Genomic DNA, 20,752 nt, shown 5'->3' with positions numbered 1-20,752 from the left:
AAGTTCACTATTCTCGTGGGAATCTGCTAACCAACTATCAGTTATCATTATTGCACTAAAGCATTATTGCACATTCGTATAAAATTATCTTGTTTTGGTTCGGAGACCCATAACATTTTGGTAACATAATTGAAACAACGAAGTGTCAAGTTCTTCTGAAATACATTTGGAGTTGCCTGTACTTACTTGACCGTTATTTTTGGTGAGATCTATTTTGTCACCGGGTTTGCTGACCTCTAGCCTGGTACGTGGAGGGAAATCTTCTATTTTGCCTCGGGGGTAAGTTATTGTGTCTCGTTGAAGGAGGGGGAGGATTGAACACTCTTCTGTCCTCGATTCCTGCTGCATACCTGCGGGCGCCGTTCTGCATCGCTGATTGTGGGGCGTCTACTTTCCTTGTTGCTTCACTGTATGATTTCCTATTCTTGGTTAGAGCTTTTTTGGGGTAAGGGGGTGGATGCTGATCAGCAAAGTGCTGTGATGATGATGATGCTGGCTCTGTAGGTGATTCAACGGGTGCGGAGATGTTCAGTATTTCGACCGGCACTAGGAGAGACGACACACTTGTCATTAACTAAATGATTTGAAGTTTGAGAATTGGCAACACTTTCACTTATTACGTCACTCGCTGCACACGGAAGTCCATTTTCACTCAAATAACTTAAAGTGTACGATCTGCCTTCTATCACGAACTTATCAAACCTCATGACTGCATATAGGTTCTGTTCTCTTGCCTGTTGCAAATAGTTTGCCAATTCCCTCCGGGTTTCGCGCACGCCCCTTGAAAAATCCTCATGCACACTAATTCCTGTTCCTCTAAATAAGCGAGCCCTTGCAAGAATCGACTGCTTGAGTTTATAGTTAGAAAATTTAACTATTATTGGTCTCTTATACCCAGTCGCTAGCCTGTGAGCTCTATCTATATCGAAATCACCGGTGTCTATTTCCAATAGGTCCCACAAAGCATTCCGCACTAGACGTTCCGAGCATTCCCACGTTTCACCTTGCATTTCGTTGAACCCTCTAAATATCAAATTATCTCTCTTGGATCGGATTTCGAGATCGTCTAATTTGTACTCACAAAACTGCAGTTTTTCCTTTAACATGGCGTTTTCTACCTTTAATTCCATTGTTAACGACCTTACGTCATCTTGGACGTTTGATGTTGTTCGAGCCATATTGTCAAGTTTTCCGTCAATCGATTGCAACTTTTGGATAATATCATCAGTAGTGTATGGAACGGGATTCTTTTCCACACCCGAAATAATCAATGTCATTATGATCATCAATCCCAGGAAGAACAAGCCGCTTAGGTTGAGAACAGTTTTTGCTTCCACTTTTGTCACTGGCAACTTCCTGGCCGATGCATTCCAAGCACCGATCGCACAACGCCGTTGCAGTGGGAAGGACGTTGACAGTGTCCCATTAACATTAAGGCGTACTCTTGCAATTGTGTAAAGCAACTGAATAGTTGATGCAACTTTTTCTCCTAATCCTACTTTCCTTAACAACGCAAATAAATAATCGTTCTTAATCGTGTCACGCCCAAGGCCAAGATTGCTGCTCTTGATCCAACTTGTTGTTCTTGAAGTGCCACTACATCTCTTAATTCATTTAACAGTTCAAAGATTGCACCATACGCTCGAGAGATTAATTGTGGTGGTTCTATTAATTCCTCCGCCAATTGTTGTAGTCGTTTTGTGATTAGTCGGGTGTATGTTTTATAGTACGGGGATACCTCCGGATCTGGCTCCGGTGTGCAGTCGGACGAATCGACCGACGTGTCGGCATGCTGCTCGAGATCGATGTTCACTGGTTCCAGTATTGGGGTGTATTTTGCATTCTGGTTCTGGTCTGTCGACTCCTCCGTTATCACCTCCATTTCACTTGCGTCGACGGTCTCACTCAGGGACTCAACTGGTAGCTGTTCTGTCTGTTTTTTGGGGGGAGTTAAGGTCGAAGCGCGATCAAAGTTATTAGTCTCGGTCTCGGTGTGCTGCGATGGAAGGTTCGTAAAGGTTACCGGTATCACTGGTTCAGTAACGTCGATCTGATTGTGCCCAAATCTGGCTTTGGCATACAGGGTGGGACTCTTCACAGGCCCAACAGGACGTCGTTGGGGTACTTCACATCCACGTGTCTCCTCAAGTCGCAGATAGCACAGGTGCGTTTCTGACCAAAATACGTCACCCAAAACCGTTGTCTACATGCTGTATCATAAGAGGGACTCGGGTAACGTAATGGCATTTTCAGGATTTTTCGTCCCGCTCGAACATTATAAATATGTTCTCTGTGTACACTTCGTTCAGAGGTTTGTAGATAACCTTGCCATATTGGCTCAAAACTGAAGGTATGTCGTCATCTTTCAGTTCCTCGGGTACAACATGTATCCGGACAGTCACATAGTCCATACCTGCCCACGTCATGTCAACACTATATTCATCGGTATAGTCGTGATATTTAACACAGTCATTTAAATTCTGTATCTAACGTTCACCAATCACTCGGAAAGTTAATTTCAGTAACATACACTTATGAAACAAATCAGTGTCTATACTTACTACTTGTTCTGGCGTTAGCTGCAACGTGTCGTTAAACCAACGATGTAAGCCTAAGGTCGAAAGTCTAGTTGCAACATTTCGAAAGTTTAATTCCAGGGTATTAATTCGCCAAAGCACCATTCTACTAACTTGTTCTATTCAACAGGACACAAAAGTTGCCACACGAATGGAGAGTAACCCCTTATGCAGGAGCAGCGCGCACGACGTCTACCCACTCACGCTTTACAGGCGAGACTGCCACTTATTGTCTAGGCTCAGAAACGAAGATGATTCTTCATGAACTTCCAAGCCGTAGTCAGCAAATTCCTTGTTTGACCAAATACTAGCAGTTGGAATACAACAATTAAGATATTTTTCGATCCAAATTGATGAATGTTAGTGCGAGAAAGAAGAAACAAATACTTTGAGCTGCTGGAAACATTCATCGATTTCAACACCGAATTATTTTTTGGGAACATTCTAAAATACATTATTCAACTTATAATCTAAACTCCATGCTCAATGTATGTGATACTTACCAAAAAATAGTAAAAATTGGATAGCTTTTGATCTGAACGCGCGACCCTTAATTTTTTTGCAAAATGATACTTGTGAGGCAAGTACTTTACTAATACTCCAGAACATCGCTTGAAGCAAATGATTTGAAACGTTCGTGTTGTTGATTGCTCAAGCTACCGTTTTTCTATGCGACGAATACATTTGCAAGATTCCTTATTTTTTGCTCATTGCACAGTACTTTGCAAGGTGTTGTTATATTTTATTGGCATAAGCTATTAGTAATTCTGTCCTATTGTGTTCAAACTTGACAGTGATTTTCTTCAGGTGTACTAGGAGCGAGTACAGTGTTTCCAACCTTACAAAAGTTTATCTGATTCCTATTTTAACATGCCGAATCGCAAGTATTCTCTTAAATTATTCCTCATACTTGAGTTTTCCTTTTTGTTCTCTATTAATATGTTGGTTGAATATAGTTTCTGACTTCATATTATTAAAAATAATGTAAATATTTCACCACAGTGTTTCTCACCTAGTAGTGGGACCTGCAGATCGGCAGGTGTAACCGCGATTGTCAGCAAGAGAATAATACATAATCCCTCTCCAGGTATTTCTCATAAATTTGTAGAAAATAACATTAGGAAACAAACATTTACAATTTTAAATTCTCTGTTTTCTCTTTTAGCTTCCCTGGGAGGAACAGCTAGTTTCTTCGTCGGTTGCAGTTTAATATCTGTGGTGGAGATTGCATACTTTCTCTGCATTCGCTTGCCTCTCCGATGTTATGGCCAAGTGTCAAAAACAGATTCATCTTCCCGTCGTAGGAAGATTCGGCATGCCTTTGAAAACAAATGTTTCTTGAAGAAGAGGCTCCCTCGTTTACTTCTCGTCCGCAGCACATACAACAGGTAATCTGTAGTTGCCACTATGGAGAGTGTGGTATTTACGAATAATTACATCTTCTTGATGTGTAAAGTGCACTTCCATACGCTTAGAATACATAGAATTCAAAAATTTAGAACATATAATATATTAATAATAATTTCAAATAATTTTTAGGTTGTTGCCTCAAAAACTGTACACACACGCAAAACCCAGTTCTTGCACAATGTTGATTGTCTATTTTTATATTTCTGTATCATTAAACCAGCTTTTAAAAAACAGCCACGGTGATCTAACCGGTAGCGGGTCTAACGGACACGTGGGAGACACAGGTTTGATTATATGTTAACATGTTTTTTAGTGTTTCTTATTGGAAAAACGCGTCGATCCGTGACATTCTTACAATATTTAAGGAGTACCCCTTCTTTCAGCCCCTATCTCATATTTCCTTCAGTTCTAAGCTATAGTGCTTCGACTCTTGTCTTCATCCTGATCCGCTCCGCTTCTAGTATCTATCTCCTCTCCTGTCTTTTACTCCCAACTGAACTGCGCTCCTTTCCTTTCCTCTTCACTCTAATCCCCCCCAAATACTTATTTCTATGTATTGTAAACGCTGTACTTTGTTCACCAACAAATTCAGGACGACGACATTTTTTATACTAACCAACAAAATTTATGTAAAGATTTGGTGGACTGCAAATAGAATTAGTCATAATTTCAGTGTTTCATAGTGAACAATAGATACATATGGAATGCAAGAAAATAATATGAAGCCATTATAAATTTGAAAAGCAAAACATGCATATTATATCGCAGATTACGAAATTCTTTCTGAAGGGTAATAAAGATTAAAGTACAAAAACTTTTTTTTTTTAATGTTGATAAACGTATACTTCCTTCCATATATTTTTTCATTCACTCTACCCGAGAGCAGTATCTAAGCTAAGAGCAAGAAAGATAGAATCCAGGATAGAACATACGTTTTCCATGATCCTTGGAGAAATATCAGAGAAATTAGGAATAATCTTGGAGAAAGTAGGCACTCATTTTCGTCCTGGTTGGGGTTCAAACCTTGGCTAATAACCAACGTTTTAAATAAGAAATTGATGGCAGAAAGTGAGTGAAATAGTGTCTTACAATGTACCTGTCAACAAATATTTTAATCGTAACTGTTGCAGTCATAAATACAGAGTGACCGAAAAGTCACACATCCAAATTTTGAACCTTTGCACAAAAAGCTATACAGACAAGAAACGTGCAGTGTGAGTAGTGGTAAACGATATTTCTCAGACCACGTTTTCAAAAACAGAATACTTCAATAGCTTAAATAGCTTTCTTATGGCGTATTTTCATACTATGGTCATAAAATTCACACCTTTTGTACCGATATATTGGAATCTTGTATCCCAATTGGAGGGTGTTCTTCAGTTGCCTCACATCATTTCTCACGACCATGTTCGAATCTGATCAATTTCATAGGCGTGACGAAACCTTCCTTACCATTTTCTTGATTTTCGACTTTTGCGAAGAAGATGTCATGATTATCGTGAAGTTGAGACGAGAGAGGGGATATTTCCGTGTAGTCGCGCGTTATGTATCATTGCGATTAGCTGAGAGTGAGTATCTGTGTATATATATGGGAAGATGCTGTTAAGTTGCATCACATCAAATTATACGAATTTCTAAAAAAAATGTACAAAAATAAAATAAATATATTATTTTTTTTAATGCGTAGATATGTTTAAAAATGTTGTTATTTCTAATACATAACTGAAACAGATGGTGTAAAATGCCTTTTATATAATTCTAAAATGTTGCACTGTGTGAAATTTGTTTGTATTTTTGTGAACAGTGTAGGCCAAAGCGATGATTCTATTCATACAGCGTAAAATGATGTTACCTGCAAAGTGTGTGCGAGAACATTTCTGATTTTGCACAGCGATGGCCTACAATATGATGTTCAACCCTCTTTTAAAAGCAATTTCTCACAGAGCAGAATTTTATCAGTAAAACCGTCACACAAATTAATGGGTTAGCTTTCATCATTCGAATGTGACACTTCGAACACAGCCCATCGAATGATTTTCGAAATTCATCATTCGCATTTGACACTCGGTATACGCCATTGGGTGGAGTAGAACTATCACGTTGACACAGAGTTCGTACACTGCCAATGCAACGAATTTTGTTGGTTAATCTACAGAGGCAAAGGGATGGAAAAAATGTCACGATTTTGAGCAGGATTTGGGTTTGCTAAACATATGAACTGAACATCCGATGAAATTACTACACATATATTTTATGTACCTCTGTTGTGGTCGAGGTATTTTTTTTGTGCTGTTGGCTTTGAGTTTCTATTTTATATTGAACATTGGTATCTTATTTTGGAAGCCATGTAAAACATACTACATGTGTTGATATTGGAATTATATTTATTACAAGATTTGAAAGGATATTCTGTTGAGTGAGTTACATAATAAGAATAATATTTTCTGTGCTGTGGCATGTTATTTATCATAGAGGGTTCATTTTGTCACAATATTATAGCCATTATGAGTACGTATATTTATTTATTTATTTATTATATTGAACTCAACAGGTTCACAGCAATTTACAGAGTTCACATTGTAATAGAATAGTACAATTTCTTATACAATACGTAGAATAACAATATTGTAGAGTTTCATAACATATTTCCATCTATTTTTCTAGCCAATGTATTCATTGCTGTTTTCTTGAATTGAGAATATGACATTGTGAATAAATCGACGCTTTTATTCTCTTTCTCCATAGCATTGTAGACCGCACTCATTCTCCAAATAGGTGACCTTTTCATGATATTTGTTAGCGCTTTGATCACATAGAAGGTTCCATGCTTGGAACCTTGGAATGCGTATTTTGAATTGTGAAAGCCACAGAGGAGATCGAAGTTTGCCGTTAAAAATTTTCCAAAGTAGCATAAGGTCTCGGGCTGTCCTTCTGTGGTCAAGTCTGTCTATATGGAATTCCTCTATTAAGTTGGTATACGATTCGAACCTGGGGTATTCGCCTTCTAGTTTGAATTTCATGTATCGCAATAATTTTGACTGTACACGTTCTAAATTTGCTGTATGTTTTTGAACTTCTGTGTTCCATATGACAGAGCCAAATTCGAGTTATGTACGCACTAGAGAATAATATAATATTTTTAGTGTTTGTGTACTTCTGAAGCCCCTGCACGTGCGAATCAAGAATCAATCAGATGTTCGGGCAAATCATTAATTAACAACAAAAATAGAAGAGGCCCTATATTGGATCCCTGAGGGACGCCCGAGCTCACCAAAAATTCATCGGATGAGTAGTCTTTGTAGGTGACATACTGTCGCCTGTTCATTAGGTACGACGCCATGAGTTTTCTTAGGGAGTGTGACAAATTAAAGCTACCTAGTTTACTCAGTAGTACGTCATGGTCTACTGTGTCGCAAGCTTTTGAGAAATCAGTATATATCACATCTACTTGACCCCCTTCGTCTCACACTGTACTTGTATAATGCAATTTCTCTCCAAGATTTGTTTCAATTGAGCTGTTAGGTAGGAATCCATGTTGAAATTCGGATATGGAATTTTTCACATGGTTAAAGATATGCATGTATAGTATTTGTTCTAGTATCTTCGAAGGAGTGGATAAAATAGAAATAGGACGGTAGTTTTGTATTGTATTGTTTTCGCCCGACTTTGGAATTGGACATATAGCGGTCACTTTCCATCTATCAGGAAACTGCATAGATGATAGGACAGAGTTGAAGATGATGGACAGAGGAACCTTTAGAACATCAGTTCAACCTTTGAAAATGTACGGTGGGATTTTATCAGGTCCAGCGGACTTCTTTGGTTTTAACTTTTTGATAGCATTTTCGATTTCATTTCTACTGATTTCTTGAATATTCAGCATGTCTAGCACTCTACTTTGTGGATGCTCTGTCATAATTTCAATATCATACGTGGACCAATTGCCTGTGTACATAGACTGAAAGTGTTTCGCAAATTCTTCTGCAACCGCTTTTACGTTTGGTAGGGGCTCACCATCCTCAGTAACAGGGTGTTTTGATTTGTCTCGTTTTTTACTATTTATATACGTCCAAAAGAGAGAAGGGTCATCCTGCACATTCTTTTCAACATTTAATACATAGTTATCATATGCAGCTGATATTTCTTTTTTTACTAGTGATCTAATTCCTCTAAATTTATTAGCATGGTAAGTTGGGTCGCCTACACTTTGTTTCCACTTTTTGTGGTGGTATGCCTTTGATTTAATTTTCTTAATTATGCTAGTCGTAAACCAGCTAGGATATTTTGGCGCTTTAACGTGTCTTAAAGGGACGCATTCATCGAGAGATTCGTACATTACATCATAAAAACATGTCTACTATTCTGTTAACATCATTGGAAAGCTTTACGATCTCCCAGTTAACAACAGATAATTTATGGTACAGTTTCTGAAAATCAGCCTTTTTAAAGTTGTAAGATAAATTGCCCTGTGAGTGTTTACAGCGTGTTTGCTTTACATGTTTCGCTTCTAAAATGAGACACGGGTGGTGTTTGTCCTCGGGTACCAGGGGGTGAGTTCTCGTGTCAGTTGCAGGTTGGGAACGTTTGTAAGTACGAGATCTAGGGTTTTGTTGTTGCTATTTTGAATATCGTTTATGCTAGGCAATTGACGGAAACACTTAAAATTATACAGGTCGCGACAAATGGGAGTTGACTCAATAAGATTGTTGTTATTGTTTGTTATGCATGCAATGTTAAAATCACCTATAAGGAGAATGTTATGCGCGGGTCCACAATGTCTTTCAATAAAAGCATAGAATAAGTCGTACGAATTACTATTGCAGCATGGAGTGATATAAACTACACAGACGTATTGCGATGGCAGTCCCTGAATTTGAATTTTCACGATCACAGAATCAATATCAGGATTTTCATCATACTTACATATAAGCTTTGCCGCGTATTGCTTCTGAACAGCCAAGAGCACACCCCCACCCAAATTTTTCCCTGAGTTACAAGCACTTCTATCGCTTCTAATCACATTGTATCGATCGTCAAATATTTCAGCATTGGCGTGTTTGTCAGTGAGCCATGTTTCAGTAATAGCCACGGCATTATAGTCGTTACACAATATATTATTAAGAAATAACTGCATTTTAGTGGGCAGCCCCCTAACATTTTGATACACTACGTCAAAACATCCTACCTGGTCCAAAGTGGCACGTGCACTTGCTTGTTTACATTTCCCGAGTCCGTGTTCCTCCCTTCAAATTCTCTGTAGGTTGTTGCCTTGGCGCCTGGGGTACCGTTGAACTAGAGGAGGGGTGGAATCTTGACCTATTTGTCGAGATGGCCATTGTCCTCTTCCTTTCTTGTCGCAGGTGCTTGATTAGTGGAGGGGGAGCCTGTTGCTTGCACTGGTTTGCAGACGAAAGCGTGGACGCTGTCGCACTTGCTTCCTCCGATGTTGTCAGATTTCCAATATTGAGGGGGGAGGGGAGAGCCTGGTTCTTGGAAAACGAAGTGGCCGAAGAATTTTCTGTCTCAGGAACTCCTACATAATCGCTCTGGTTGTCTTCCAGGTCGCATATGGAATACTTTTTACCGTTTACATTGAGGTACTTGTACGTGAGATGGGCTTTGCATCCTTGTTGCCTGGCTTCGAAGAGATGCTTCTTCAGTCGCTGCCTCTGTTGACGAACAGCAAAGGAGTAGTCTTGTTCCATATAAATGTTGGTGCCTTTGAGTTTGTTGCTATGTTTTAGAACTTCCTCCTTGGTTGCATATTTACTACTGGGCTTGAAAGGCAATTTTTTGGCTACTGGTTGTCTGACTGTTGATACAAACGACTTCGTTGTTTCAATTCATTTATAATTAAATATGAAGGGCCAGGGGGAAAAACGATGAATGTCGATTTTTCGCCCATTTTGAGATCGCAACGCCATCTGATAGTTCAGAAGCTATTATTATTTTGGCATATATTAACGTTCTTATGGAAAGAAATACTTTGTTTTTCATTTCCTGGAAAATTGTCTCGAATGAACATTCATCGTTTTTCCCCCTGGCCCTTCATATGGATCTTGCAGAAGTAATTTGCCAATTTTTGTATTCTTGTAGAAATTCAACAGTAACAAATATATTTGGCTTTTAAAAAGTAGTACAAAATAATTTTAATATATATATATATATATATATATATATATATATATATATATATATATTGCAACTTACAAAAGCTCGTTTTAGATACCAGTGCATTTAATCAAAAGCAATTACAAAATCAGCCATTTTTACTGCATTGCAAATGGACTTGAAACTTGAATAAAAAAATAAGCTTGAACTTCATAATCACTATTTTCTATGAGATTATATATTTTTTGTTCAATATTCAATACATTAGAAATGGACATATTATAATTACATGCAATTCCTATAAAAATATGAAACAAAGTTTATGAGGCTTTGAAAATTTTCTATGAGATTATATTTTTACGAAGCACTATTAAACTGTATACCTATTTTTTCTGGAACTATTATAATGGACTTGAAATTTTGAACTGCGATTCTTATAAAAAAAATGTAAAAAAAAAAAATCTAGACTTCAAAATCACATTTTTTTTCTGAGAATCTATTTTACTCTGCAGTATTGAACTGTATTACATTTCCTTGGGAAATGGATCTGAAATAATTACATGCAATTCTCATAAAAATTATGAAAAAGGTTTACGAGACTTTAAAATCATCTATTCGATTGTATAATTTCTGAAAGATATGCAAAAAGGAGAACATGTATATTTATGGATAGTTTTCGAGACAAAAAGGTGTAAGTTTACATTCTACAAATTTTACTTGAAAGTAATTAGTTGATTGTCTTGGTGTGTGATGTAACTGATACATCAACATCGTACAATCTACAAGTATGCTAATGCTTTGATACCGAAATATTTATAGAATCTTGTATTTTTTTCGCTTAACTCTTGCATTTATTTATACACTCATAAAAAAAAAGTGAAGCATATTTGCAGTTTACCCACCAACGCCGAATTTTGATGTTTCATTTACATGCAGATAGTAGGTACGTTGTTGAAATCATGTTTCAATCTTGGCAACCCTGCCTTCTTCTTTTTCTGCACAGGTAGGGATATTCGACTCGCGACTGTGCAACACATCCAGTACGCTACAGCTGAGGTGACTTCGAAGGAATCGTGTCAGTGTTCCTCGCGTTCGAGAAAGCTTGTCTGTGTGCACCAAAATGCCTCGTCAAGCGGTGTCTATGTCAGATCGCATCAAAATCATGACGTTGATGGAACAGAACATGAGACAAGTTGACGTTGCCAACATTGTTCACGTGAATCAAAGTGTTGTCTCCAGGTTGTGGAAAAAGTTCCAAGACACCCATTCAGTAGCAGATCGACATCGCGGCGCCGTCCACGCAAAACAACAGCAGCTGAAGACAGGTACATATGCACATCTGTTCGTAGATACCATACATGCACAGCTACTACTCTGGACCACGAGCTTCGAAACGCCTCAGGAGTTTATGTAAGTTCCCAAACTGTGTGGATTACAATCCAAGATTGGGGACTGCATTCGAGAAGACCCATCAAGACTCACCCAATTCGACGACATCACAGGGTGGCACGCGTTTAATGAACTAGAACACATAAGACGTGGATCCATCAGTGTTACAGAAAGTTGTTTACTGGTGAAGTGCGAATTGGTTTACACCCTGATAACAACTCTGTGCGCATATGGAGGGCATATAATGAATCATTAACATTAGAACGTCACCAACAGCTTAAAGGTTCAGCACCATTATGGGCAGGTAACATGTTCGGCCGCCGTACACCACCGGTTTACATTCAAGGAAATATGACTGCCGCAGTGTACGAACACAACATTCTCCGAGCATAGTACAAGGTTTTGCAGAGACAGAGGGAGATGGGTTTACTCTACAGGACGGTAACGCTCGTCCATATCGTGCAGCAGATGTGAATGGATACCTGAAGGGACGTGGAATCCGCAGAATGGACTGGCCATCGTCTTCCCCGGACATGAACTGTATAGAGCATTTTCAATAATTTCCAACCGTCAACATCCCCCACTAACTATTCAGGCCTTAAAAGGTCTGCCAACAAGGATTGGGACCGTTTGCCTCAAGAAATACTGAATGATTCGATACTGAGCATGCCCCGTCGCATTCAAGAGTGCCTCAGGGTTCATTGAAGACCAACACGATATTGACTCATGTGAAACTGTCTATCATACTGTATTTCATTTGTGATGTTCTAACTGATGAGATTCCTTACTTTGTTTGGTTTAGTCACATATGGAGCTTTTTCTCTTTTCATACTGGGTTTCAAGTTACAGAGAAGTGTACGTTTTAGTTGTATTTGCTATTCTGAATTTCACATGAAATAAAATGCTAACGGTTCAACCTTAACACAACATAATCTGGTAAATGCTTGACGTTTTCTGATGAGTGTGTATTGAATTTTTTTCAATATATTATTTCCTTTTAAAATTATAGAATCAGGGAGAGAAAGGTGTATACTCTCTGCATGCTGACTTTCATCATCGATTTGTGATTATTTTTTCAGATTTTTATTCTGCTTGATGCTCAGGTTACGACCAAAAAATATTCAGCTTGGTTATAAATATATGAATATGTATACATGTGTTTCTACAGAGAAGATAATATGTGAGTATGTGATATTTATGAATATGATAAAAATAGCAATATGATGGCAATGAACGTTATTGTGTTTAAGAAGCATAATTTTGTTCAGCCGTTGGAAACTTCATTGAACATGCATGTGATTAGAAAAATGAGTCATCAATTGAATGGAGTAATGCGGAATGTTGTTGTTTGCTGAAATGATTGATGAATATAACAAACTGCTTCCTCTTATAATCGAATTTCGAATTATTTATTTTATTCTTAGCCTCACCAAAGTATATAGAAGTACCCAGCTATAATCATACCTAACGTTATTTTCGGATACACGTGGTTAAGGGGTGCCAGACAATAGTGGCGAACTCGTAATATTGGACGAATGTGTCAGGAAACTTTGCATAGATTTACAAACTTTGCAGAATACATTAAATTCGAGTATACAGAATGAGATTACCAACCTTCAAAACTAATTGATTGACAACATATTGGAAATTGATGCTAAACGTAACTTTTTATAACGAATTACGTTAATTTAGCTTGTATAGAAAGTGTAGTTAATTATAGTAGTGGGTTAAGAAAATTATTTATTCTTTTCTTATTTTTATCGTTAATACGTAGAATCTATATTTCAATTAAGTGTAGGGTCGCAGCAGAGCGACAGGGTACACAAATAACAAAATAAATGTATTTTAAATTTTATAGCACACTAAGAATGTTTTAAAACATAAAACTGCAAACAATTAACCTAATACTTAATATACTAGTACTTTTAGGTTCAATCTTTCTTCTCATACGTTTTCTGTGCATTTGTTGCAAATTGTTGTAGAGCACTCATTGCAGATGAGCTTCTTGCAACAATGGCAAAGATAAGGCGTCTTTGACTTCTTTTTGGGTCACAGATGGAGCATGCTTTGCGTTTTTCCAATAACACTCGAACTATTTCTTGTCTTAGTTCTACAACACCCAAAACACGGCGAATGAATACACAAAGTTCGTAGGTTAAATGGCTGACGTTGACTCGCCTTTCCATCTGTGGTGTCACCAACGACTTGACTTTGCAAGCATCTTCAACAAATAACAGCGGCTCACTTGAGAACTGCCTTTGTAGGAGTTGTGAAGAACAAACAAATTCATCCCACTTATGTCCAAAATGTGGATAAACTTCAGAGGTACAGAAAATGCATGTGTAGTAATTTCATCGGATGTTCAATCCATATGTTTAGATAACCGAAATCCTGCGCAAAATCGTAACATTCTTCCTTTTTCCTCTGTAGATTAACCAGCAAATTTAATTGCATAGGCAGTGTACGAACTCTCTGTCAACGTGATAGTTCTACTCCACACAATGCGTATACCGAGTGTCAAATTCGAATGATGAATTCCGGAAAACATGTGATGGACGTTGTATTATGAATACTAACCCATTGGGTTGTGTTATGGTTTTACTGAAAAAATTCTTCTATGTGAGAAATTGCTTTTAACAGAAGATTGAACATCATATACAGACCGTCAATCCACAATAACAGAAATGTTCTCTCACACACTTTGCAGGCCATATCATTTTACGCCGTGTGAGTGAATAGTATCAGCGCTTTGACCTACACTGTTCACAAAAATACAAAAATATTTCACACAGTGCAACATTTTGGAATTATATACAGGGCATTCAAAACCTTCTGTGTAATTTATTTATTACAAATAAGAACATTTAAAAAATATATACCATTAAAGAAGATATATATTATATTTATATAAATTTAGTTTTAGGAATGCGTATAATTTGATGTGAAGCAACTTAACAGAATCTTCACCTTGCTCGCCTCAACTTCAGGATAATCATGAATTTTTCTTCGCAAAAGTCCAAAATCAAGAAAATGGTAGGCAAAGTTTCGTCGTAGATATGAAAATGGTCAGAATCGAACATGATCGTGAGAAATGATTTGAAGCAACGTCTTGTGTTCGTCGACCAGTTGAATACTTGGCACATTTCTCATTTTTCACCTTTAATTTCATTATAGTTAGGAAATTTGTTATGGTTTACCTATTTCATTATCCTTGGGTTCATCATCGTGTATAGGTGAATTGAGAATCACGGCCCTGGCCTTTTTTGGCAGAAATGAAACTAAAGTTTGATCATGTGTAAATGCATACATTGCATAATCAACTTTCTAGCTTCTAAGAGGTAAGAATTCTTTGGGATTTCACTTTTTTTTTCAATGTACCACATACGTTAGTCCTCTTGATTTCAAACATGTTGAACTAAACCAATTGTCCGCGGTAACATTGCCGTTACTCTGTTCAATTTGTTTAGTTAACCTATTAACAGCCTGAGTTGTCTTTTGGAACTTTTTTAGCAGTCTTAGATTTCGGCCATCTGAATCCAATCCCGTGTAAACGTATGATTTGAAGAGATTACCAGTTCGAGCATCAGTAGGGCACATGACTTTTAGCCCATACTTGCTTGGTTTGTTCGGCATCTACATTATGAATCTATATTTTCCACGAAATGCTACAAGCATTTCATAGATACATGCACGTATTCCAATCTTGTAGACCATTTCACAATTGTCAATACATTTTCTAACAATTTTTGACACTGGAGCTAAAAGATTGTTCTTCCTGCGTTCAACCCGGGTTGCAGGGTCATCAAATATCAAGCATACTAGAAGTACGCCAAACTTGTTTCTGGGTATAGAACACCTAAATATGTCATGTCCAGTATCATGCCCCGGCATAAAATGATTTGTAGTCTGTTAGATTTGACAATTTCTGAGTAAAACAAGAAAAAAATGATTTTAGTTTACATAAATCAGCTTCGTGCCAAACATTTGGATCATTTCCAGGCTTTTCTTTGTTTGTTAATTAGTCCAGTTCAATATGATGTTCAAAATATCGTCAGTCATAAGTAAATTCCAAATATTAAAAGGATATGGATTATTATCTACTTGAGCAGGTGGTTGTACTGTCGGCACATGAATGATGTTATGACGACGCACACGAGAACGCTTCAAAACTGGCTTCGACGACCAACGATAGATATTTGTTTTGACCAAAATAATTTCAAGCATAAGATTTCGTTGACTATTCAGCCTCTACACTGCTCACTCGTTTTACTCCCGTAATTAACATGTGGTAAAGAAAAATACTTTACTTTACCCTGTTCCAATTCTGAATTATGTTCACTTTCAATTACATTTCCAATATCTGATCCTACATCACTTCCTAAAGGGTCCTCAAATCTTTTTAAAATAGTGTCCTCAAAATCACGGTCTGTAACACACACAGTACCCGAAGGACCAGGTAATGAATCCATAACATACAAGCCCGGACCGGACGCCGCCTCGGAGACCACTAGCACGAAAAAGGTATATATATCGTTCAAGGTCACGTTCAAGTGGTTACTAACGACGTAAACCAATGGAGGGTTCGAGAAGGGACAACTAGACAGTGATGCAATCTCCTCCCCACTGCTACGCATAAACAACAGAGTAAGAATAAACGATAGCGGTCTGTGAGACAGCATGTGGGAAGTTAAGGATTGAAAATGATTATAATGTCGAACACATGTATAATGCTATCTCTAATTTTTGCGAGGAACTTGAATCTTACCAAAAGAGCATTCTGACATTATAAATAATCAGAGAAAGACCTAAAACGAAAAACGTTCCCAGTACTCTCGCAAAAATAACAATAAATCACAAATTTTGGAAGACGCCATTACCAACTTACACTTGTGTGGAGTTGAAAAAGTAAACAATAAGATTGTGGCAAATATAAAACTGCAATTGGAGACGTACTAGGAATTCGGACGTGTCCAAGCAACGATTGTTCAATCACCTTTGAAGTCAATGAATGATGAAATTAAAAATATTCATGCTTTGATCGAAACCTTCCAAGATCAGGAGTCTCTGGTGACCTGTATTTAAGAAACATTACGTACTATTCAGCAAAAAGATTGTTTTTTTTTTTTTTTAGAAAATTTCAATGCGGGATCAAATCTTACTAATTCTCATCATGCTTTAGATAATATACAGCGTGACCTTGGTAACTTCAGTGTTAAATTACAAGATCTCAACGAGAAGTATAAGCTATTGAATGTGGAATTAAAGATCAAGCCATCGTTTTCAAACGTATCTGACCATACGGTTGAACGGCTGCTACCCCTTGAAAATAAACTCGGATCCAGACTTACTAAGGGGACAACATTATATATGCTCCATGTTTATAGGTCCTATTACAAATTCTTACCCGATGGTAGTATTCAATTTCGCGAATTTGCATATTGGTCTCATGGAAAGCAACCTACTGTCCCAACCATGAGTTTGATTAGCAACCGTGGTTATATTATAGCTCAGAACATACAGTTGACACTTTGGGATGAGATGCATTCTGCGTATAAAAGAGCCTACGATAAGAGAATTGTCTGTTTTGATGTAGATGGTGGGTATGGTATGTTTGTACACTTCTCCAAACGTTACTTGACCTCCCTGAACGTTTGCTAAGTCCAGAAATCGTTAATTTGGCAACGTATCTCCTGAGAACGAGCAGAGAGTAACCAACATTACTGCACGTTCCTCTACTAGACGAGGAACCCTGAAGTAAAAGACTTACATTTTTTAATAATATGAAATCAGAAACTATAATTGCTCAACATATTAATAGAGAACAATACGGAAAACTCGAGGATGAGGAATAATTTAATAGAATACTTGCGATTCAGCATGTTAAAATAGGAATCAGAGAAACTGTTGTGAGTTTGGAAACGCTGAACTCGCTAGTGGTACACCTAGAAGAACAATGTTTGTGGGAACTTATTAAACATAAGCGTCCTGAAGGTTATACCAACGACGTTTATGAAATATTTAATGAAATTTTAAAAACATCGAATGCCTTGTATCCAAATTACGATATTACAGAAAATAGAGTGAAATCTAGAAGCGGGAAAATATATAGAAACCTCAACATGTGTCGCCTATGTCGAATCTGGTCATGATTTTTTTTGTAAATCAGCTCAACATATAAGCTTGCTAGATTATACATACATTGTCTGTGACTTGCACGAGATTCGAATGATCTGGAATTAATCAGCAGCTCTGAAGAAAAAAAAGTTACTTCTTATGTGATTCTATTTTTCCAAAGAAAAATATATGTTTACAGGCCGAAATCAAGTCTTAAGTAATAACCAAATGTATTATTGATAAAAACTCTAATGAACCAGTTTTCAAATTCAAGCACTTATGAAAAATACTAACAAACGAAAATGATATTAAAGAGAAAATCTACAGTAGGCTTAATTCAGGAAATGCATGTTTGTTTTCTCTTCATAAACTTTTGTCTTCTTCTTTAATATTTAAGGAACTAAGTTAAAATATACAAAAGAGTAATTTTGCCTCTAATTATATGGATGTGAAACTTTGTCCTTTACATTGAAAGAGGGACATAAATTGAGAATATTTGAAAATGAGATCCTTAGGAAAATATTTTGGTCTAAAAGGGATGAGGTGACAGGTTAGTGGAGAAAGTTACATAATTTAGAAGTACATAAATTGTATTCATGTCTAGATATTATTAAATGATTAAATGGGCAGGTTAAAGTTACAGTTGTGTAAGTAACTTTTTTTTAAAAAAAGAAAAAAAACTGAGACACAAAAACCAGATCTATATAAGTCAATGTGTTAACAGAAAACGTGAAGTAAATCTGAGATTTATTCAACTCTGAACAACTGACAGTTTAAGGTCTAGTGATAAGGGAAACAGCTATTGTGTTGCTCAGCAAAGTGCTGTGATTGAGACTTTTTATTTTTTATGAAAGTGACTTACTCCACTGTAACTTTAACCAGTCCAAATCAAGACGACTTAGGTGTGCAGGCCACGTGACACGGAAGGTAGAGGAAAGAATAGTTTACAGGATTCTTGTTAGGAAACCTAATGGAAAGAGACCAGTAGGAAGACCAAGACGAAAATGTAGGGATAAAGTAAGAATGGACCTAAAGGAAATTGGTAGAGATGGAAAGGAGTATATAAATCTTGTTCTGGATAGGGAGAGTAAGAAGGCCAATGTTGCTGCAGCCATTAACTTTCAAGTTTAAAAAGGCTGTATATAGAGTTAATTGCTAAGTGACTTATTTAGGCATTGAAAAAAAATATTCTAGGATGGTAACTAATTTAAAACTTTGGCCGGTTCAAATCCGGGAACTTTTCTAATATTGGAAGCGGCCCCGGCGCCCTTCCCAGCATCGAATGACATGGGTACCTGGGGAGAACCCGGAGGGTAATGGCGGTCAGGGGCATGATGTTGATCACATCACCCCCAATCACGACCGGATAAAGAAAGTGTGGGGCATTACCCCAGACCCCCTATTCGACTTCATGAACTTGTGCTAAGCACAGGGGGCACTTTACATTTAATATATTTATGTAAATATTGTAAAAAAAGTAAAAAAGTGACCCCCAGTGCTTAGCACCACGCCATGATGGCGTATAGAGGGTGTGGGGGTTACGCACCAAACTTTCTTGATCCGGTGGTGAGCAGAGGTGATGTGATCAGCATTAAGTCCCTGACAGCATATACCCCCCAGGATTTCCCCGAGATACCCATGTTATTCTACGCTGGGTGGGCGAAGGGGCCCCTTCCAACGTTAGTACGTTCGACGGGGGTCGAACCCGGGAACTTTCGCATGGTAGTCAAACGCGTTACCGACTGAGCCACCGCGGCCAGTGTGGCAGTTTAATAGTCTAAAAGTCTACATTCCATGATGTAATTATGGTAATACATGGATATGTGTAAATATCGACTAAGTTTCTTTAATGTTTTGTAAACAACCATTCAGTATAAGAAAGAACCATATTTCTATACATTGCCACTTTCTTACCCCTTTTCCGTTAGGCTGGTATCACAAGTCAACCTTGTAGGGAGAACTTGCTATGCACTATGTCAGGATCTTCCTATCCTTGTTTTTTTAGGGTTGCCCGTTACAGATCTTTACCTAGATGTGCATATCTCAAATCGATCCAGGATGGCCAGTGGATAAGTTTTATTATATGTTGTGCATAAATATAAAATAAATCAAATTTATTGGAAGAAAGATCCATAACATTTCATTTATAACTAAAGGAAAGTTATAAATCCGACACCAGTGACCAGTCAAGGATTATCATCTGTTTACCATATCATCTAAATGAAAAATCCAATTTGGATAACATCGTCGTGACCATCCCAAGGTCCTAGAGGAACAGTGTAGGTCCTTGTCAGTGATGTTTGAAGACCGTGAGAAGACCAGAAGCTACCAACCTGTGGATTCTTCGTGTTCCTGGAGAACTAGAAGAGTCTTCCCATCTGTTAATTCCTGGTGTTCCAAATGAAGTAAGTAATAAGAACCTATGATGTCAGGTAAACAGAAACTATTCACCCGTCAGACTAGGGAGAAGCTGACCTGCTGGAAGCATGAAGATCTGGTGCTGTGTAAAGACTGCCACAAAATCGTTCATGAGAGCTGTGCACAGAAAGTGAAAAATCCCATGTATCCCAAAGCCGAGATTACGAGGTTAAACCTGTATATTATAGAACCGGGTGCTGACGTCATACCGGAGGAAAACGTGAAGCAGATGATGCTGGATCGTATGGCAAAGTTGAGCATGCACACATCAAAAGGGGACACACGGAGGCAGATTGAAAAAGGAAAATACGAAAAGCAGACACAGAAGGACAAAGATGAATTCCTGTGTAATCATTGAAGGAGAAATGATAATACCAAAAGCAGAGACACATGGAAAAGGAGGTTTCCCTGTGTATTCTCTCAGAAGAAAGATCAAAGGAGAAAGAAAAATTCGAAAAACAGAGACAAAGGGAGTAAGAAAAAATTAGTCCAATGTTGACAGAATTTAAAAAATCTATTCTTAAAAAGTGGAAAACTAAGACAGTAAGAGAGGCATGGAAATTATAAGCATAGACAGAAAGAGGACCAAGAAAGTGAAACACAGAGACAGAAGTAGAAAGAGGAGATTAAGCAAATGCTAATGAAGTTCAAGGATCTACACGAAGAGAGTGAGAAACAAAGTCAGCTAGATAAGGAAGAAAGCGGAAAGCAAAGGCAGTTATAGAAGGAAGAGA

General features: G+C 37.6%; 1 protein-coding gene across 1 annotated transcript; it reads right to left on the bottom strand.

Moving 5' to 3' along the window:
• Positions 1–509: 509 nt before the first annotated feature.
• LOC146002958 (uncharacterized) lies at positions 510–1,277 on the bottom strand. Its single transcript, XM_083141117.1, has one exon. It carries the CDS (start codon positions 1,275–1,277, stop codon positions 510–512), a length of 768 nt encoding a protein of 255 aa, XP_082997243.1.
• Between the last annotated feature and the right edge of the window lie 19,475 nt (positions 1,278–20,752).

The sequence above is a fragment of the Lepisma saccharinum genome, chromosome 19, assembly GCF_977018435.1.
Source record: "Lepisma saccharinum chromosome 19, izLepSacc3.1, whole genome shotgun sequence".
NCBI lineage: Eukaryota > Metazoa > Arthropoda > Insecta > Zygentoma > Lepismatidae > Lepisma > Lepisma saccharinum.
This window is presented reverse-complemented; position numbering and strand designations above follow the sequence as displayed.